Source organism: Geospiza fortis, unplaced genomic scaffold (assembly GCF_000277835.1).
Source record: "Geospiza fortis unplaced genomic scaffold, GeoFor_1.0 scaffold23, whole genome shotgun sequence".
In the NCBI taxonomy this organism is placed as follows: domain Eukaryota; kingdom Metazoa; phylum Chordata; class Aves; order Passeriformes; family Thraupidae; genus Geospiza; species Geospiza fortis.
Window position 1 is genome coordinate 1,395,954 of NW_005054303.1, and position 22,418 is coordinate 1,418,371.

The window sequence follows — 22,418 nt, forward strand, 5'->3', positions numbered from 1 at the left end:
AGTTCCCTGCTGTCTCTGCTGATTAACTCTGATGGAGGCAGAGTTTCTGACCTAGACGGATGCTGCCCATTCTGTGTGGCTCTTGTAAATACAACAGTACTGCAGCCACAGAGAGGAAATAATTTGGAAGATAAATTATCAAAGGATGAGGGATAAGTGGGCTACCTCTTTCTGTGTTTTGAGGGGGAAATGCTGCGTCTTTAGAGTGAGGCAGCTGATTGTTTTAGAGGCAGATGCCAGTGAAACATGGGGTAGTCCTGGTAAATGTCCTGTCTTGTTCCTGCTGGTTGCAATTTGTGACAAATTCTAAGTCCAATAAGAGGCTCCCCACAAAGGAATTACTTTGAAAATATGCAAAATAGGCAGAAAGGCATTCAGGTGCCTCATATATGTACCTTGCTGTGTCTTTCATCAAGTGGTGCCATATATATATATATATATATATATATGTAGCTCCACGTACCCATCTAACAGCAGAAGAGAAAATGAATTAGACTTTTTGCACTTTTATTCTTACTAATAGAGCTACTACTTTCATGCCTAGAAGGGGAAATAAGGACTTAGGAAGGCCCAGGTGTTTCAGGACCTAAACAATACACAAAAAGATTTTCAAAAGTTGTTTGGGTACTAACAGGCACAGATAGGCATCTGTTGGGATTTTCAGAAGGGAAAAAGTTTCTGGGTTCAGGTTAGTAACAATTAAAGGTTGAAGTGTTTCTAAGACTCTGATGTGCATTTAAAGTTATGATCTGGTTCCTTAATCAAGATTTTTGACTTGGTTATTCTTATTTAACTGATTTCCAGTGAGATTTAGCTTTCCAAGCATTAAAACTGTGTTTGAAGGTTAAATTTAGGCTTGAGTTAATGAGGAGTTGTGAAAAGCTTAACTTTTGTTCCTAACATGTACAGATTTGAACACATCCATTTCCTGTTCTGCTTTGTGGTCTGCAAAGTGGAGGCAATGATGAGAGTTCATGGCATTTGTGCAATAAAATATTAAGAGTAGTAAGGATAAATATATACAGACGGTACATTTTGGAAAGTTTCAGATGTTCCTAAGTGTTTACTGTAGTTCATGTCAGGTGAAGTTTTTCCAAAGCTGGAAACCTAGTGTTTTGTTTGTCACAAACCCCATGCTTGCATTATCACATTCAAAAGGAGAGAAAAACATTAGACTTTGATTTCTTTTAGAAGAAAGACTTTACATTGTTGTGTTTCTGTACTTCAGCATATTTTGGAAAATGGGTGTCATGTCCATTGGGCCTGTGACTGGTCGCATTGCATTCTGCAGAAATCCTTGTGTGCCTTAATATCAGCTGATGTTACAATCATTCCAGAATGAAAGCCATCATTGCTTGATGGTAGCTTCAGACCTTTCTCACCCACAATTAGCTTTGCACACCAGAAATAGTATGTTGTATTTTAGTGTGGATTCCTCTTAACAATACTGGAGTCAGGAGCTCTAATGTGTTTTTCTGATTTACACCAGAACAACTGAAGATAATATAATCTTTAATCACCTGCACCATCAAGTTTGGGATTATTGCGTTGTAGGAAGTATGTTGGGTCTCCAGCTTGTCATGCATAATTCATGAAAATCACTGTAATTTTGGTTCACGCTGTTGCATTTGACTGAGCTGCCTTAGGGTCCTTTTTGGATTTTATCAGTTGATTAGAGAGGAAACTGTCTTCAGAACAGGGGGTGACCAAGGATGAGCAACAGCTAAGTCCAGGATAAAAGGATCAATAATCAAAAAAATCCCGTTGAAGTTTAGATATAAAATAGTGTAGCTCTATGAACTTTTCCCTTAGACTTATCAACTTCTATCATCTGAAATACTGGTTTGCAGCAGATTAAAATAAGAATTTTGTTTTGTATATAAGGGATGCTTCCAGTGTCCATCTTTATATTGGCTTTACAGTGTGCAGATTTTTAGTGGCTTTTGGTATTAAAGGTGTTTTGGTTTGATATTGTAAGCCCTGATTCTATTCATTTACCTATCCTGCATATGGAAGTGCATGATTTACTTTAAGATTGTGTTCAGTATTTTCACCCCCGAATGCCCATATTTGACTTTAAAGTCTATATTTAGGCACTAAAATAAATGACCTGATTTTTGAGAATACAGTAGTTCTCATCTGACTTTGGAAGAGCTTGTAGGTAATTAGTGGTTTTGAAATTAGGTTAGTTATTTAGATGCCAATATCTGAAACTAGAAGCCTCAATTTAGAGGGCCAAGCAAAGACTTTTTGCTTAGTCTGTGTTGCTGCATTAATCAGAAACTATTCAGTCAGTAGGCAGCTTCTGGCAAACTTTTTTTCTCTCTAAAAAAATTAGTTATCCATGATATGCTGTAGGGCAAAAACATTACTTCATTATCTTTGTGCTACTAGAGGGAAGCAAGATTTGTCTTTAGAGCAGTTGAGCATTAGTGAGACTGCAAGACTGAATAGAGTTTATGTCATGCAAATATGATTTTTCTGAATTTAGGTGCTCTTCAGAAGATCTTTATGTAAACATTTGAAACGTTCTTTAAAATTCATGTGTGTTATTTATTTAAAATGGTGCTTTATTATCATACTTAAAAATAAAACACATACACAAAAAGAGCATATGAGTTTCAATTTATTTTTTATTTTTATTCCAGGTTGGCATCAAGTACCAGTTTTTCTAATCAAGCTGAAAGGTATGGTAGCAAAGGATACCTTGACAAAAGTGAAACAATCAATCTAAAGCATCATCTTCCCTGACCCTAAAATCAACAAAATTTAACTTTTAAAAAATGTTATTTATTGTTTGTGAGTAAAAGGAAAAAAATACCCTTTATATTTATTTGAAATAACCTGTATTTTCTGGAGATGAATGGGAGCCCATATTCATATGTGTTAAAGCTGGAAAAAATCAGATTCAGATGCTGTTTGGTCTCCACAATTTCAGTGCAGCTTTTTCTAACTGGTTCTGTGTTCAGTATTTATCTTGATAAACTATCTCCATAAATTCAATCAAGTGAATCCTCCTTGGCCATGGAGAATCCCTGGTAGTGATGCCTCATTATGTAAATCAGATGCTGAATAGGATAAATTCATTTTGTGAAGCTGTAAAGCATGTTAAGATGTGCAATTTATGAGTAAATAGATAATACTTAGGCTTTTAAAATTAAACCATTCATTTATGAATGATTAGGGAGTACTTCATCTTTTGAAGGAAACTGCAAGAGGCAAATGAATATTATAATGTTTTTGTTTACCTGTTGTTCATGTGTTTTATGAAAAGCCAGAAACCTTATTATGTGTCATTGAAATACACAAGGTGAGAGCAGGGTTATATTTCAAATTCAGATGACTCACAAATAAAACTATGTGGGGAATCAGGAAAAATAGAGATATTTATTGAGACAAATACTTTAAGTATGTATATTTAATTTTTTTATCTATTCATAGTTGAGCTCAAGTGATGAAATCAACATGCTGTACTTTTTTTCAGGATCAGGACACTTCTGCTTTTGAGTGTCTCACTCATAACTGAGCAATTCCATAATTAAAAAGAAAAGCATCTTTATTTCCTCCATGTAGTCAGCAATGACAAGTGTTTAATCTGCAATGCAATTTTTGTCTTCTTTTGCCTTCATTTTCAGCATGATGATCCCTGGAAATGCTGCAGGTGTGGCCAAGCAGTTCCTCCGTTGTGTATTCCATCAGCTGGCTCCCAATGGCATCTTCCCTCAGCTCTTCCAGAGCATTATTAAAGGTAATGTGCGATACCTGAGTGCATTTCTGACCCTCAGTTCCCTCTGTATGAACAGCCAGTGCAAGAATATCATTCAAATTTCAGATGGAAGCTTCTTACGGACCTTGGCTACGTCTCTGATGGACTTCAGTGAGCTGAGTTCCATCGCTGCTCTGAGCCAGCTGTTAGAGGTATGTTGACAATTGGCTGTGTTAGTGATGCTAATTTTATTAGCATTATCAGGGTCATTTCTCCTCATTCAAGTTCAAACTTGCTTCATCGAAAACATTGAATTTTTGTTTTGTCCTCCCTGGAAGTAATTAGGCTGTCCTCACCGCTGGTAGGGTGTCCCATTCCTTCCCCAAGCACTGCTTTTTGTTTTCAGGACCACTTCTACTCATACATCTCAGTTCTCCCTCTTCATTTTATCTGATGACAGTTTCTCTTTAATATTCCAAAAATCTATTGCCTACCTTTCACTGACTCCTTCTCTGCAGCTGGCTTATTTCTACTGTACCATTTTTCCTCCTGCTGGAACTAGTCACTTGCATGTGTCCTGTTCCTCCAAGAACATGGCAATTGCCTCATAAAAGATGTTGGCATCACTTTAAAACTGCTCATGTCTTTTCAGGCCTCACCCTAGGACACAAGCCACAAAAGCATACATGGTCTATGGAACATTAATGAACATACCTTCTTTGAAACTGAAAGGAAAACATGAAAAATATGCTCCTGAATACTTTTAGTTTTGCTTTTTCTACTGCCATGCCAGTCTAAGCAGATTATGAGTTAAGACCCTGCTTAAAACATTTAGGCTCAAAATCTTTTGGTCAGTGCTTTGGAACTCTAGACTAACTTTCACATACACAGTTCAAATTCCCAGCACAACACTATCATTAACACAGTAGAAAAAGCATGCAGTATTTGGTCTCAAACTCAGCACTTCCAAATGCCGTGTCAGGGACCATTTCTGCACGTGTATGATGGTTCACAGTTCTCGTTTCCTTTCCCAGGGTTTAAACAACAAGAAGAATTTGCCAGCAGGGGGTGCGATGCTCCGCTGTTTGGAAAACATTGCTACCTTTATGGAAGCCTTGCCGATGGATTCCCCCAGCAACCTCTGGACCACAATTAGTAATCAGTTTCAGACCTTCCTTACTAAACTCCCATGTGTTTTGCCTCTTAAGGTATGATGTGTGGGCATCTGAAACAAGCTATATTGCCATTGGTCAGAATGTACTGAAACTGCATGAACTGTGGATAACCAGTCAGAGTGGGTTGGTGTGAATGTTTCCTAATGATTCAGCTGATGTTTCCAGAGGACTGGATTTATTGAATCTCTGATTCATTCCTTTAATTATGTTTTCTGTGGGTAACAGCAGCAACTCTGACCAGGGTACTTTTCACTTCTTTCTCCTATGCATTTTCTATGCCCTATCTCTGTCGGATTAGAATACTGCATTTGAGAGAATCAGTATTTAGACAACGAAAATCCATCTGGTTCTAACTGTTGAAACTAAATAAAACTCTTAAGAAGCAGCAGCACCTAATTAATTTGCTGAAAGTACACCATAGTCAGACAGGCAGAGGGAACTTAGACTATTGGGACTTGGAGCTAGCCTGTTTGGCTGACCAGGTTGTAATTCTGATTGTCATAGAATATTGTTACAGAAACTGAATCCAGAAGCTCTGAGCTCTGAGCTCAGAAGACGTACAGCAGGATCTTATCTCCTGGTGTGTATATTTCAGCAAACACAGTAAAAACTTCTGAGTCTTTCCAGTAGACTCCAGTAAATTAAATGGAATTCCGATGCACTTAATCTGTTTGCTATGGTGTGAATGAACCCAGTGGTAATTTTTTCTGTACAAAGCAGTGTTGTTCTATATGGGCTGAGGGATCCAAAATCTAAACTGGTGACTGATAACATTGTCTTTTAAATTGGTTGTCACCACCTGGCTACATGAATGATATTAAATTCCTTGGCACTATTTTGCAATAGTCAGATCTTGAAACATCTTTAGATTTTGGTAAATTGTGGCATTATCCTTCAGCACTTACTAAGCCAAAAGGCAATAACTATTCCCTCAGTGTACTAGCCACCCCAATCTGCTGCATCTTATGTAACTGAAATAAATAAAAACAAATTAATTGGATCTTAGTGGTTCCAACTGCATATCCACCATTCACAGAACCTTTAGGTGGAGGGTTTACTCTGATTTCCCTTTTATTCATTGGAGGTATTATTAGCAAATACAAGTAAAGCAATTGCTTGCTCTTGAGCTTTCAATCTCCTGTTCTTTTCTTTAGGGTCATAGGGGACCCTTTGATATTATAGATGTTTACAGCAGGGGTGAGGCAAGACAATGGATTGATCCTGAAAAGTCCATTCAGTGCTGTAACCTGTGTGATTTACTTAAAATAAAGATTACATCATAAGGAACAACTTCAGGAATCTGAAACAGCTGGTGACAGGGCATATTCCAATGTTGCGGTTGTGACATGCCTTAATATGTAAGGGAAAATATCATAGTCCAAAACAAGCACAGACATATAAAATAAGATTGATGATGTGCACCTATGCTGTGTATGTTACCACTGAAGGCATGATTGTGTTCAAGGATAAGCCAGTTTAGAGAAGGTAATTAAAAATCAATCATCAGGGATCATTTTTCAGATTTCACTTGTAGGTTATTCATAGCTGCTATACTATAAGCAAGATATGTACACAGAAGGGCACTAACTTCTTTTCTTTTTCTTTTTTGTCTTCAAATATGTTCAGTGTTCTTTAGACTCTAGTTTAAGAATCATGATTTGCTTGTTGAAGATACCTACCACTAGTGCCACCAGGGTAAGTTCCAGGAAGACAAAATTCAATTGCTGCAGATACAGCCAGCCTGTGCAATTGTATGAATGTGTTCATTTCCCCTGGCTAGGAGAGCATTATATGTAAGCATAAAATTGTGTAGTCCAATACTGTTTGGAGAATGATAAGAGCTTTGGAATCTAGGTTACGGTGAAGTGGGGGTAGAATTACATTCTTATGTGGGTGTGAATGTATATCTTCTTAAAGATTTGATGTTCTCTTTCTTTTTTTCCCCCCTCTTCTTTTTTTTTCTCTAAAAAAAAAAAAGATTAATGAGCTTCCTCAGACGTTTGTCAGTACAATTCCACTGAAGTCAGTGAGGTTTTCCTGCATAAACTATACAGCATCTCTTATAAACACTGTGTCACAAGTGGAACTATTTTCTAACTTTTTGTTTCTAACTTCTGACAGAAGCATGAAGGCATATGATACAGCTGTTTCACCAAAACGGTGTGAATCCCAGGCAGACAGCCTCTGAGCTAAAAATAATGCTGTTCCATTCAGGCATTTCAGAGCTGGAATGCTTCTTTGCTGTTTTGGACTATGGGTTATTGATTTCTGTAACACATGTCATTGCAGAGTCTTCTGGAACCTTTTTCAAAATTACTGAGTTTTGTAATTCAGAATGCTGTCTTCACTCTGGCCTACCTGGTGGAACTGTGTGGTTTGTGCTACCGAGCCTTCACCAAGGTAACAGTGACACTGTATCTTCCTTTAGGGACAAGTGAAAATAGGACAAAGTAGTGCTTCCCACAAGTAGTTTGGAAATAAAGATGGAATCAGTATCAAGTATCAGGCTTGTCAACAGTTTTAACATAGTTTGGTTAATCAAGTAGTGATCATGGTTTAGTGCCTTTTAATAATGCTGAGTTTTACATTCACAGTAAAGACACAGATGATGGGAACCTGCTGCAGATGTTGCTCAGAAAAGTTTTTTAATGTGATTTTGGGACTTGGACTTTTTTCTCATACTGGTGAGATACCTGGTATTCATGCATCACTTAAAATATCTGTACAGTCATATCTTTCCTAGTACACAAGTTTAGCCAGTCACACTTGTGAGTAAAAACTTAAATATTCCTGGTAGTGCCTTTTGAGGGCACAGCTGTTGGTTGAAGCAGTAGACAACTGACTAAAATGGAAAACTCCAAGTTAGGAGCTTACCATCTTAGATCCTGTTCATTCTGTATTGGGTATTTTCCTTTGGCATGCATGGCTGTTGCTGTGTAAAAAAGAGAACAGTATATGTACACTTTTAAAATGTTTTAAAGATTCCTGGATGAAAGCTATGGTGTACAAATAGCAGTTATTACTCAGCTTCATTTTTGTAGCTATCAGTGAGAAGTTTAACTACAAAAAAGCAATGGAACCCATGGTCGTATATACTCCATTACGTAAATTGTCAAGGTACTGAGCAAAAATGTTGCTTTAGCTGCCGAGTGCACAGTTTTCCATCCTTGCTACATTTGTCAGAACAGTAATTAATCCTCAGGAAACACTCTGTCATAAGTAGCTACATGATTTTCTGTTTTGATAATGTACAACTGGAACATGCATACTTTCAGTCTTGTTAAGACTTAAAATATCACTGTACAAACAGTGAAGAAGAAATGATGAAAGCAATGACACTCACAGAAAAACTGCGCCACAAGAAAATAAGAAACATTTTTACAAAATGTAATGGCTTGAAGCATTAAATAGAAATTAAGTAACAGTATGTTTAATGACAGCAAACAAGTTCTGACTTTTTGTCTAATTTGAAAGAGAAGAGTTTATGCTGTGGAATAATCCTGAATACAGAAGAGATTGCCTAGCTTTTGGAATTATTTTGAGTTGTATCTATAGTTAAGGCTTTGGGCAAGGCAAAGTGAGTAAAATGTTAACTTGAAGTCTAATAGTGGGGTTTTTTTTCATTGAAACAGAAAAGCCTCATTTAAAACAGAAGCAAAGATATCCCTCTTGCATTTGTGGTCTTATCAGAGTGTTTTGTATATCTGCTAAAGCAAATCATGACCTACAGGAAATTTTTCACTTTCCTCAGGCTCTGCAGTTTCAGAGAAGTGTAGTTAAAACCATGGTATTGGAAAACCCACATGTGTATCTTGTATGCTGCCTGGTTGATTGTTCTGTTAATGTAGTGAGTACTTAATTGCACACAGGAAGCTTGGATTACAGTGCTTGGTAAATCTTCTTGATTTAGTTTAATGCAACCTGATGACCCAGAAATGGAAGCATTAGTGAATGTTCTGCATTGTATGGCCACAGAATAGTTAATTTAGTGGAACTCCACACTACATTATCTTTGCTATTTCTGAAAGCTTACCGTAGTTTTGCCTTAGAAGTGTCAAATTAATGACTGCAGTTAGAAAAAACACCAAATCAGTTATGATGTCTGTGTTTCTCTACAGTGGAAGTCACTGTATGTAAATAAGAGTGTTGTGGTAGAGGACCACTTAGAAGTGAATTCCAGAAGGAATATAATTGTGAGCATTGAAACTATTCAAATGTAATTGCTTGTTTTGCAACTTTGAGTGTGCTGACTGGAACAAAACAGCAACTTTCAGCTAAGCTGTGGAGGATTCTTGTCTTTTCAAAGAGCAAACTACTCCAACATGCACTTTGTAGAGGTCAATGCTGTACAACCACTCCAAATCTTTTCTTTAGGAAAAAAGACCCAACATTTTTCTAATTGCCTATGGCAGGAATATCTGAGTTTCTCTTGTCTTGGAGCCTGAAGACTCACGTCAATCTGATATTTCCTTGTCTGAGTTTCTGTTCCAGGTCAGCAATTTGTTTCTTTCAGTGTCTTTGGAACTCCCAGTTGAGAGTACCATCTCTTCTGTGGATTGTTATCTTATCTTTAGTTTTCCTTTCAAGTGTCTTAAGGTCCTAAATGGACTCTTTCTGGCTTTCTTATCTCTTAGAACTGCAGAAGCTTGAATCTAAACTTAGCCTTTTGCTGGTGTTCTGTTGTCCCTTATTGAGTAAATGCAGAATGCCACATGATTTTTCTATTGAATTTTTAAAGAATATTAAGAGGCAGATCTTCAGTATTTTTACTTACTGCAGTAGCAGCAGTGATAAAATAAAGATTTTTGCTTTATACTGCCTTACATGGAGGATAGCAATCTCCATTAAAGATCGAAATTTACTCTTATTACTAAGTTTGGACCCTGAGGTACTACTAGAACTTCAGTAGTTTAATGTTCTCAATATTAACATGTGGTTAGTCACAATTTGAGGGTTGCAAAGCCATTTTCTGTAGGGATACATAGACACGTGAGAGAGTTAATTTGGCTGAACAGTGGCTGAAATAGTGTATTCCTGACTCTTCTGGTATCAGATTTATACATATGGCTCCCCTGGATGTTATTCTCAAGGAGCAATGGCTTTCTGGCCGAATATAAAGTTTATACATATTTATCACCAGCAGGATGATAGGAATAAGCAGACTTGAGTAGGAAGGATACTTTGGGCCATTGACTTATGTGTAACCACTCCTGACTCCTGATGTACAGTGCAGGAAGTAAGAGATCAGATGTCAAAAAACCATTTTGCCTGATTTTGCTCAATCTCTCTTCACCACATGAGCTTAACAAACTTTAAGAGTTTAGACTGTGAGATAGGAGACTCCTTAGAGAAAGAGGCAGTTAGCAGTTGTATTATCCCTAAAGCCAAGAAAAGCTGGGGTTCATGAATCTTATGCTTCCTTTCTAAAAAGCAATTTATTATGGCCCCATTATATCCTGTATAGCATAGATGTTGGTATGTAAAATAGCTGAATGCTTTTGAAAGAATTATGTCTTCTTTTTCAGTCCAGTGTAGGCTGCTGGACTGGGTTACTGATAGGAACTTCTCTCCACTCTTTGGAGGGGATGTAAATGTCAACTGACTTGAGTATGGCACTGGTCTGGGAAGGCATTTGATGGTGGGAAGGGACACTCTTCCTGGGGAATTCTAACAAGTAATCAGGATTTGTTTACACTGTGGGTATTATGCACCATTCTAGTTCTCCATTCCCACTCAGAATATTGTAGTGTCAGAGGAAGTTCAGACTCTTTGGTCTGAAAGAGCAGGACCTGATGGGAATGTGAGAGAGGTCTGCAAGGTCCCAAGTGATCCAGACAGGGATAGGTAATTTCATTCCTTTCCAGTGTAAAGAACATACTAAGTTTATAGGAACTAGTGAAAGCAAGTAAAGGGAAGTGATTCTTCAACAGCGTGTGACTCTTTACCATTTGTGCTAAAGGCTGGCATGACTCCCAGAGGTCAATGGACAATTACGTGGAAGAGAAATACATTGAGAGTTTTGAATTATACAGAAACCACTCTGAGCTCAGAAGTTCCCTGAGCTGAAAATATTTGGTGAAATTATACATGCCTGCCTTGTTCTTATTCTTTTGCTTCTGCTTATGGCCTTGTTGGAGATAACTTACTGAAGACATTTGTTCCCATCTGACCTCTCCTGGATATTCTTATATTGTATATTTTTTATCAGAGCAGCACTCATGCATGTGGAATGTGTGACTTTTGAATATTTGTCCCCTCAAGAAATGGTTTCATAATAAGCTGATTCTGGAGTGTTAGCTTCCTGCAATTTTAGCTGCCTAGACTGCAGCAGTATAGTCAGACAAGGACAAGGACTGCAGTTTGGGACCCATTCTGTCATCTAAATGTGTTATCTGTCTGCACACTCCATGTAATTGAAGAGGAAACTAGGAGTTTGAAGTATGGCCTCTTGGTTCACAGACTGGCATCATAACTTCCATGGAATGCACACCATTCTATTGTTTTGGCACCTTCTCTCAGATCAAGGCCTGATATTTAAAATCTGTTTTCATTCAGAGATATGTAGGTGCTGTGGGAGGCATGCACTGCTGCTGCAAGCTTTGTTAGACAGCATGCCATACAGCTAGTGTGGGAACAGCAGTGCTCTGAAGAGGAGCAATGGTGACAGCTTGGTCTGCTGCAACAAAAGCTCACTCTCACTTTGAGCTTCTCCTGTGTGCAGCTGGAGGGGGCCTTCAAATTGTCTCTCACTAATGAACCTCACTAAACTTCTCTGAGGAAGAGACAAATAATCCCATTTTGCAGATTTTGTGGAGAAACTGAGGCCCTGATTGAGTAGAAATTGTCACACATTTAACGTAAGTGAGCAGGCAAGTGAGTGGGATTACAAGATGGAGGATACCAGATTTTAGATTTTAAGCATACTTTGGATATGCTCTCATTATTAGACCATTTATTTCATCACTAATGGTTGTCTGAAATAGAGCATGGCACTCCTGCTTATCAAACTTCTTGAGTTGCTGTGGTCAGTAGCAAGTTATGGATTTGTTTGATGTTTTTATCTTACTGTCTAAAGTTGGAGAATGTCAAAGTAAGAGGTATAACAAGGCCATCTTATCTCTTGGACCTCCTTGCTGACTCAGCCCTACAACTCTATTCTTAGACTTCTGTGTTCTAATCTCCACTGGCTGATTTCCCCCTATGTTTTAAGTTGTTTCTGTTGTAGCAGCTGTAGCCAAGACTGTTTTTACTGTGGAAGTGGAAAAGTACTGCCAGTCTAATGAGTGGAAATAGATGGTCCAAGCAGCTGTAGTGGAGGCACTCTTTTTTTAAAGGGGAATAACAACAGAAAGAGAGTATGGTGAAATATAGACAGGTTTTGGCAGCTTCAGTGGAAGAATAATGCTAAATACTATGCCAGTTTTGTGCTTGTGTGTCGTTTCTTACTGCTTTCCTCTTTTCTCTTTTCATGGGACTACTTAAGGAAAGCTGTGTTTGCATACCTGGGTTTTATAACTATTTTATAAAATCTATCTATTTCATGTATGAAGTACTAAATCTTGCATACAATGTCTGACGAAACAGCAAAGAAAAATCACCTTCATTGATGTCTGTTCATTAAGTCTGTAGAATTATATAAATTATGAGTGATGTTGGCTTTTTTTTTTTAGACAGCAGAAACAAGTACATTTTTGTAATTTTGTTATTCTCAAACTTAGATAAAAAGTATCTTATGGTTTACTAGGGGCTGTCAGTAAATTTCAGGGCATTCATAATTCTGTGTTTTTTTATTGCAGGAAAGGGACAAGTTCTACTTGACACGCTGTGTTATATTGGAGTTATTGCAAGCACTCAAGTTGAAGTCGCCCTTACCAGACATGAATCTGCTGCTGTTGGTGCAGGTACAGGAAATTCTGATGTAGTTCTCATACTGATCCTGGCTTGGCCCAGGTTTGGGAGTGGGGCAGAGGCTGAAGAACTGAGTCCAACGTGGTTACAGAAAGTACCAGCAATGTCTGGGGAAACAAGAACTTTTTTAATCCAAATCCAGTTGCATTTGTATGCATTGGTGCATAAAGTTAGGCTGCTACATTAAAATGTGAGAAACTAAATTTGGAATCCAAATTTCTCATAATGATAATGACCTGTGCATCACTGCTGTTATGTTGAAGATCACAGAATATATCTTGAGTTGGAAGGGACCCATAAGGGTTGAGTCCATTGAGTTTTATATCATGTCCTGTTGGGGCAGCTACCCCTGGTGCTGCCTTTTCTTTATATCCTAGCCTCAAACCCCGTCACCAGCTTGTGTGGGAAGGGCTGCTAGTGGATCATGGGTCACAACTCAGTTTCTGGCAGAAAGCTTGTCTCCAGTTCCTGAAGGCCATTTTCTTTTGACCTGCAGTTTTCCACCAACAAATACATTGACAATACTTTTGCTGCTTACATTCTGTGGAGTCAAGCTACCTTTGGAAAATATGAGGAAATGAGATACAGGTTTGTGAAAACTTCTGCCTCCAAGAAGGCACAGTTTGGCATCACAAGCCTGTCCCTCAAAAACAATTTGCTGAAGGCCATTAAATGTAATCACAGCTAGTGGGCTCTCATCATTTACAATGAGATAACAATGATATGTTAGGAACTTAAATTTGAAACTTAAAATTATAGGGACCAGCATAATAGCACTTCATAAGGTTCAGGTGAGGTGTTTATTATGTAGATACCCCATGCTCCCAGCATCACAGCTCCATTCACTCCTTACCTTCCCATTATGGGTCAAAGCTTCATGTAGCTTACTATGGACTTATTTTCTTACTCATAGTAAGTAAGTACATTACTCATAGTAAGTAAATTATTTCCAGTTAACAGAGAAATAACACTGACAAATGAAATAATATGGCAGTTAGGATAACTCTGAAAACAATTATTATGCCATCAGTGTTAGGGGAAGAAATTGTGAAGGGAAGAGTAATATGGGTTTTTTTTTCTTTTGATGCTTAGGGGTTGTTTTTTAAAATCCATTTAAGTTAAAAAGCAGAAGTTTGTATTTTTTGGTTAATTATTATTAAACTCAAACTTACATTTTTTCAGTCCCAGTCAATACCATCAAATAACAACCACCAACCTCTTTCTGTCTTACAGCTGCAGTGATGCACCTTTATACCGTGTACATTGGTTTTTGTTGACTTGAACTGATTTTTCATGTATTACTGAATAAAGCAATTATTCTGCATTACTCCTATAGTTCAGTCCTGTGGCTGCCCCAAAGCATAACAATGCCCCTTGTCCCTAGTCTAGTCCTTCCTGAATTTGTCATTTGAGAATGCCAGCAGGCCATGTCAATTTTGGCAGTGGGGTTTTATTGATTTACACTTGTGCTTCACATTGAGTCAATTGCCTGAGAAACACAGTAACCAAAACTCTCTTACATCACCTTATCTCGTAAAGATAAAATGGTATTTGCCTGGGTTTTCCTCCTAGCACTGTTCCCATATGCTGTATTCACTTTGGGATGTATTCATACCTTACACAACAGCATCTAATGTGGATATAAATGTCTTTTATGATGTCTCTCTTTCAGAGGCTGATGAAGTGATTCATATTTCCTGCCATCCAAAGCAGCCAGCTTCTGTTTTTATGCAGTCAGTGGTGAAGAATAGGGGTTGTATTCAGACCATCTGCCATAGATGCCTACTGGAGGCATGATGACTGCTTCTCCCGTTGACTGTAAATTGGCAGCTCTCAGTAGTATGTGGTCTGAATCACTCAACAGCCTCTGGAATTGCAACACCATAGTAACCACTAAGCCCATCTTAAGCACCACTGTAATTTAAGAAATCTACCAGTAAAAATGCATCTCTCTCTTATTTTTTAAATATTCTCTGGTGCCATTAATAGAATTAAGGGATTGGTTCACCTCTTTACCACACAAAGCCACCAGGATATTAATTCAAATTGTATGCTTTTGAATGAATAAAGACACAGCAGAGTTAACACAGCACCAAACGGAAATGGTTTTAATTTCCAGAAGTCATGTCTCCATGGACATGTTAGCCTGTATGCAAGATTCTATACAGACAGTGCACACAGAATACAGAGATTCTGTCAAACTGTTCCAGATAACAAAGGAGCTATGAGCACTTTAATTTAATGATAGATCAGTCGTGGGCTGACTAACAAAGGAGTTCCTAGAAAGGTACATTTGACACCCACGTTTATCCAGATTACATAGTGCCATCAGTGTCACTGGTGACATTAAGGCTAAGATGAGAGTTAACTTTGTCCCACTTTACAAAGAATGAGAATTTTTAACCAGATCACTCCAATCTTTGCATGGGTGTCGTGGATGCTAAAGGGTACATTAAGACTGTCTCCTTGATTTATCCTAGCAAATGAAAGCCATCATGTACATGCTGCTGTTCCATGGGTTTCCATAGGAACTGCTTCTTCACACAGCATTTTGTTTCCCAGTACTTTTCTCCTGCTCACATTTCATCAGCACACATCTTCAGGATTTCCATTGACTTCAAATTGTACTGGTGTCTCTTTAGAATTTGCTTGTTCAGTCAGTCTCTAAGATTCAGTGTACCTGATCTGTTTTGTTGTAAAGCTTGTGGAAGTGTAAGAGTAAATTCTAGGACTGTAAAGGATATTTTGAAATACTTTCATGAAGAGCAGTCAATCATTGAGAGTTCTGCTAACATATATGTGTTAGACAGCCATAAAACATGGTAGTCAATATCTGTCTCAGTTTGTGAAAGTACTATGGTATCAATTAATTTTTTAATCAGAAGGAAGATTAAGGCTTAGACCTCAGTTGACAGTTATTTTCTGTCTGCTCTTTCTAAGAAAGTTATATTGCATCACTATGGACAAAAATTGTTCAAGTGCAGATATAATTTTAGGACAAGAAGTTATAGGAACAAGCAAATCATTTGCAGTGTGTTCAAAGCATTATTGAAGCTTATAATGATTAAATAACAGCATTAGCAAGTTTAATGTATGAATGATGTGGACATTGGAGATTTTAGGTCAAGGGATTCAGAAACAAAAAGAAACAAGAAAAATAGGTAAAATAAAAGCATAAGAAAAGCATGAGAGATATTCTACTGTAGCATGACACTGACCATGTCTCAGAAACAGCTTGTTTATGTTGTACGGTGCAGAAGTTATATCGCACCATACTAGTATGTTGTCAACTTCAAACCCCTTCATATAATTCATCATTGTAAAATTCCAGTGACATGTTGTGATATCACAGTGAAGAATATGGCACCCTGCCTTATCCTTCTCTAGCATGGGTTCACTCTATAATGAGAGGAACGTTTGATAAATGGAAGAAATAGCAAATATATATTTTTTTCATAAGGAAAGTCTGATTTGTTACATAATATTCTTCAAATTGCTTCTGCACAGCATATGTGTTAATTAAGCACATTAAAGTCAGATTTTTTTTCAAGAAAATTATCTCATTTATAATGGTGAGTTAAGTAGGTTGTTTATAAAGAAAGAGATCTCTAAAGGCAAATTACTATGAATAAAAGCAAGAAGAGATCTGAACTGATTTTAATGAAGTAATGAATAAATTATTAGTGTCTTCAGGTTCCTCAAAAAATAATTTAAAATAACTTAGCTTTAATTTCTTCTTAGTTTGTTTGTGCAGATGCTGGAACAAAACTAGCTGAGTCAACAATCCTACATAAACAGATGATTGCCTCAATGCCTGGAGTAAGTACTGAACCAAAGTCCATTTCTTAGTTCTGTTCTGATTAAAAAAAAATACATCTTATTCAGCTTGCTTTGCTTCATTTTAATGCTCTTTCCTTTTAATTTCTCCTATGATTGGCAAGATGGATTACAGGCAAGGTTGAGATGCTTCATTCTTTTTATTAACAGTGGAAAAGTTCTGAATTTGATGTTGCTTTCCTTGCTTTCACTGATAACCTTTAGTCATGTAACTGACTTCAATGGAACCTGTGCTCAAAAAGACAAATCAAAGATCGAATGCATCAAAAAATGGTAACAGGATGGAAAGCTACAAGCCATTGCCTCCATTCTCACAAAAGATTACCTGATTAAAGAAGGGAGTTAATGGTATTTTTCTAGTAATGTGTAAGTCATTCATCTATATCCTGCTGATGAGTGCCACTAAATTACAAGTACTCCTTGCCTGGGCACTGAACGAGTGCCCTGGTGAATATGGGAGGAAGTAGCACAATGAGAGGTCTTGACTTGTTCCATGACACATGTGACTGAGTACCCAAGCAGATGGAAGAGGGTTAGCCAAGGTTTGCTTTACAAGCTGAGTGAGGAAAACTTGTTTCCCTTTGTGTGTGTCAGCTTTAGGGATGATTTAATAGGATCTTTCCCATGTATCTTCTGAAGTGCGTGATTTTTAAAATGCCAATCTTTAATAATACCTTTCCTCCTAACAGGATATTTTAATTTATACTTGCTTTGAATAGATAGACTAATACTGCTGTTACAAGGTGTGATAGGAACATGATCATTTCAGAAGAAAACATAGAAAATTAGGCTGCCTACTGCTTGCATGAAACGGAATAGGTTGTTGGAGAGAAGTCTTGTGCAACTGAGCATTTCTTTTCAGAGATTGGAGTGTAGCCTCTTTCATAATTCTGTTATTCAATATTCTAGAACCCAGGTCAAATCCTTAGTCCACATAAACTGGATGGAGGATATACTGACAGGGTTCCCAATGACTATATTTTACTGGTTTTTATTCTGTCATGGAAACTGAACAACATTTGAAAAGCCAGGAGGTGGCATAGTAAGGGAACATACAAAAATGAGGAGTGCCCAGGTCAGTTGTTTTAAATATAGAATTCTAACAGTTTTTCAGATTTCAGCCACTAAAACTCAACTGTTGTTTAATAATTCTGTGACTAAAACTAAATCTAGTTCATTTGTATGCTCAGATAGGATAATCAGCTTTTATGCTTCAAAGTGCAGGTAATCAAAAAGAGGTCAAAGAACAGTAGTTTTCTTCTGTAAACTTTACTGCAGTGCTCTGCCCTGAGCCTATGACTTGGGACAAAGTAGATTTTGATGACTTCAAAAAGATATCTAATTTAATAATGTGATCATTTAGCCTCAAAAGTTAAGCATTTCTTTTACTTGACCCCAAGAATGAGATATCCATAGTTCCTGTTGAATTGAGGTAGCATTTTCTTCACCTCAGACTATTAACATATAAACAGAGGTTTATGTGATACCTAGTGGGTCGGTAGCATCACCTTTGGAAAGCTTCCCTGCAGGGCTCTCTGATCTATTCAAAGCCCTTATTTAATCTGACAGCTTTGTTCTGTTGACTGCTTTATGCACCTCGGGCTCATCTTGTGCTTGCTGAGGGCCAGATTCACATTTCTCACTGTTCTAGGAAAAGGATTATGAAAATCTGTAGTGCACAAATACAGCAAGCACCACATTGAGTCCCTTTGTTTTCCCTTTGAGGTTGTTTTTGCTCTGGCACAGGTGGCTTCTCAGTAAGCTTATACCTTTATGATCTAACAGGAACACTGCATAGCTTAAGTGCCATTAAGATGCTGTATTTTGAATGCTTTTTCTTCAGGAATACACAGGAAATATTCATTGGTTTTTGTGTAAAGGAAAAAACATAACACATTTCAGTGATGTTCATTTTAGTGATGTTTGCATATAAAAGACCTGAAGTTATTTAAACTGCTTTTCCATTGTGATTAATGTGAAATAAGGACATCTGTGCCTGTGACTGAATTTTGTTTTCTTTGATTGTAACTGGTTCCTATTGCAGAAATGCTCAGCTGCTTGAAAAACTGAGCTGTTCAATTCTCATGAGTTTTTAAGACTTTGATTCTGGACCACTGTAAATTTCAGGATGACATGACCAGAATATTCTTGAAAGTTTCATCAGTAGATCTTTTATTGCTGTCATAGATAAGAGTATTTTATGATGCATGAAGAAATTACTGCAGCTGGGCTATCTTCTCATAATATAATCAGATAAGAGGAGATAATACAGTGAGAAGAAGAACATCAAAGAATACCTATTACTAATGATTTTAACTAAAAAGGAAAATAAAGAATTTGAGACAGACTAATTGTATTCTGGTTGAGCAAAACCCGGTACATTAACTTACTTTTGTGTTTTAGTGTGGAACAGCAGCAATGGAATGCATGCGGCAGTATGTTGGGGAAGTGCTGGATTTCATTGCAGATATGCATACCTTAACCAAATTGAAGGTTGGTTCTGGCATATATTGATGTAAAGTGCATGAGTTTTTTTGACAAAAATATGTTTTCTGTAAGAAACCTGCCTGGGAGACACAGTAGGAAGTAATTGAGAGTGACTGACAAGTTTTTTTTCTTTCTCTTGTAAAAAAATATTGGTGCTGTTATAGATTAGAGACTTCTGTGGCACCAGTAAAAAGTAGCTTATGTGATGTTGAAATGGAGGCTGATTCTAATATCATGAGCACATAATAAAAATGCAGGCATGATTTTTCTGAAATGATGATGATAAGCAAATGTCATACCAAAGTCACTGTTAGAAGTAGTTGTGTTTAATATAACCCAGGGAAGAATAAAACTCTACTCTGCCTGTACAACTAAGTAAACTCCTGTGGAAGAATCCTGTGTCTCTTATAGATACAAACATACTCTTAAATTTATTGGAAGTTCAGAGGTAATTAAAATGCAGTAATTGACCTAAAAAAAGGGGGTGTCCTTTTCTTAATGGATGCTGTTATTTTCATTGTCAGGTTATATTCTGTTGAGGTGGGGAGAAACCAAATGGCTCTTACAGTTGTAGTCCAAACTGCATTTTGGTTTCTGTATATTAGTTGGATGACAAATTTTTAAGAGGAGTGATAGGAAAAGACCTCTGTTAACATAAAATATTTTATTTAGGAATGCATTTCATAAAAAGATCCCAGTAATCATTAGCTTATCAAAACCTAGAATTCCTATTTCATGGAGAAACTTCATGTTCCTGTTAAATTTCCTACAGAATGGAAATTCTCTAAAATGTTTTGAAAAATAAATAGCCTAAGTAACATTGCTGCTCTGAAGCTCATTTTTGAAGCAATGAGATGAGAATTTTTACCCTACTAGTTTCTCACACACTCACTTGTTTGCTGTCTCTCTGGCCCCTCAAATCCACCTTATGCCCCAGAGGGGAAACCATATTGCATGTTAAATAATACTTACCACAAAGGAAGAAGAATCCCAGCTAAACTGAAACTTGTGTCTTGAAACTCTCTGTAACTGTATTTTACTGGACAAGATATCCCTTTTCCTAAATTCTTACCCTGTTGGCCATGAATTCCTTTGAATTAAAAAAAAATAGTCTAAGGGAAGCAGCGTGTTATGCTGGAGTAGAAATTTACTTCAAAGCATAAAGTAATTAATCATTTGAAGTTGAATTGGATTGCCTTCCCATTCTATCCTCTCAAGTTATTCACCCATTTCTGTTAAAGTTCAGAACTGCTTTCAGAATAGGTAGCAAATGAATCATAAGTGAGGCAAGAGATACATCTGGTTTGCTGGTTCCACAGGAAAAAAAATCAGCTTACGTGAAACCAGGAATGGGGAAAATTTGTTTATAAATACTTGCAGGTATCCTCTCTCCTGTGTAAATGTTTCTGTAGAAAACTTTGTCATTTGGACTTTCCCATTCTGCTCATCTCCCTTGAGCTGTAGTCTGATTTTTAGAATTGTTCTTAATTGCTGAAGTCTGGTGATTACTTCTTATCTTCAGTGGGACTATTTATTTTTAAAAATTTTATATATGGATATAGGTAGAACTTGAACTAAAACTTTACCTGGTTTTTCCCTTTCATGTTTTGAAATGGGACAAGAAGCTTCCCAAATCAATCATTTGGCCATTTAAAACGAAGCCAGAAATTCCATGTTGTTTTGATTCAGCCATGTAATACAGGAATCTGAGGACAAATTAGCATAATAGGAGAATCAGATATGACCATAATTTTATGTATTGCAAAGAATAAGCTTTTCTGTCTTATGAAATTAAAAGGCAGATCTTATTTAAACAGATAGAACTTTGTGGTTTCAGCATGTTTGAGAAAATATTTGTAAGCATTTCTAAGTCTACAAATAGTCAGAACTTCAAACAAATTCACAGCATCTAGATTCAAATTCTTGCAAGCTCATTTCATATATTTACTTACGTTGCTTGGGTTTTATTAACGGAAGTGTTGCTCTCTAGAAAATGAGTTCTAAGATCATCTGGTTGTACAATTTCTTACAAGTGTGTATTATCAGCAGCATTTGGGGTTATAGTTAACAAAGAATCCTATATGATATACACGACCAGTAACAATCCCAACAGCAGAAGATGGTTTTCAAATGTTGGTTTTCAAATTGGAAATTTTTACTCTCGGTAGGAATTCAGAGAACAGACCTAGTTAAAGTTGTTTGTTTATATCCAATATCTTCTTTTGTGTATCCAAGAATAATTTCTTTGAAAGAGGCTAATTATTTTCAGTGCTGTATATTAGGAACTACTGCACTATAAAAAAAGGTATAAATGTTAATTCTCAAGATAATCTCATTTCAGTGTACCGTTTCTGTTCAGTTTATTATGGTTTCTTTTTCCCTTTGACATAACATCTTAATTGGTAAAGCTTGGCAGGATTTTATTTAGAAAATTCCACCATTTTTGAAGATTTATAATATATCTGCCTGCATAACTGTTTATCCTTTTTACCTGTCTGTATAAAAAAGTTATTAAATATTCATGCTGGTACATAGGGGTTTTTTTCTCTTCAAAGAGACTTTAAGTAAGTGCAATTTGAGAGTGTGAGTTTCTGTGGTCAGATACTTATCTGTTACAAAAATATTATTGGTTCACTGATTTTTATCCTGTTATAATAATTGGATAACTGATGACCTCATTTTCTTGTGCAAAGCATATGGCTCTCCTTTTAAGCAGCAACTGCAGTCAGCATGTGTTCTGTTATAGTCTAGTATCAGAAGGTAATGCAAAGTTAGCTGAATAGAAATACAGAAGTATCTCAAGAAGCAGCAATGAAACATCCCTAAAGCTGGCAAAGCAGAATAAATTATATTTACAAGCATAAATATTTGACTGTTTCTTGGTGAGAGATTTGGCCATTTTATTGCCAGAGCTTAAAGGCATTTGTAACTGAATAGTGCAATATAGCTGAGTAGTGCAATATAGGCATATTGCTGGAGAATAACTGAGGTTCTTTCTGAACGTGTAAATGGGATATTGCACATGGAAGGCATTTCCTGCCCAGATGCTATCTTGTTAAATGGTTAGATTATTTCGTTTTTACCTAACCTCTCTGGATATGCAAGCATTAGTTTGTATTTATCAGCTCTTGAGTTTGCTGATACAAAAGCTGCCTATACATTTTGCCCAATTTATATTATGTCTTTACATTATTATATTATGCCCTCTTTGAATTGTGGCCCTGTGTGGAAAGATCTGCATCATACTGGTGTTACTAATATAGGGATTGGAGAATTTTAAAAAATCTATTTCTGAGCTTTGTTTT

General features: G+C 36.9%; 1 protein-coding gene across 1 annotated transcript in view; it reads left to right on the forward strand.

Annotated features, from left to right (window-relative positions):
• Positions 1–22,418, forward strand: part of UNC79 (unc-79 homolog, NALCN channel complex subunit) — a 106,975-nt gene that overhangs the window by 73,380 nt on the left and 11,177 nt on the right. The window contains 9 exon segments of the mRNA XM_031066324.1: positions 2,649–2,687; positions 3,636–3,748; positions 3,833–3,918; positions 4,741–4,914; positions 6,508–6,576; positions 7,171–7,281; positions 12,678–12,782; positions 16,531–16,608; positions 19,030–19,119. Of these exon segments, the coding sequence (XP_030922184.1) occupies positions 2,649–2,687; positions 3,636–3,748; positions 3,833–3,918; positions 4,741–4,914; positions 6,508–6,576; positions 7,171–7,281; positions 12,678–12,782; positions 16,531–16,608; positions 19,030–19,119 (865 nt within the window).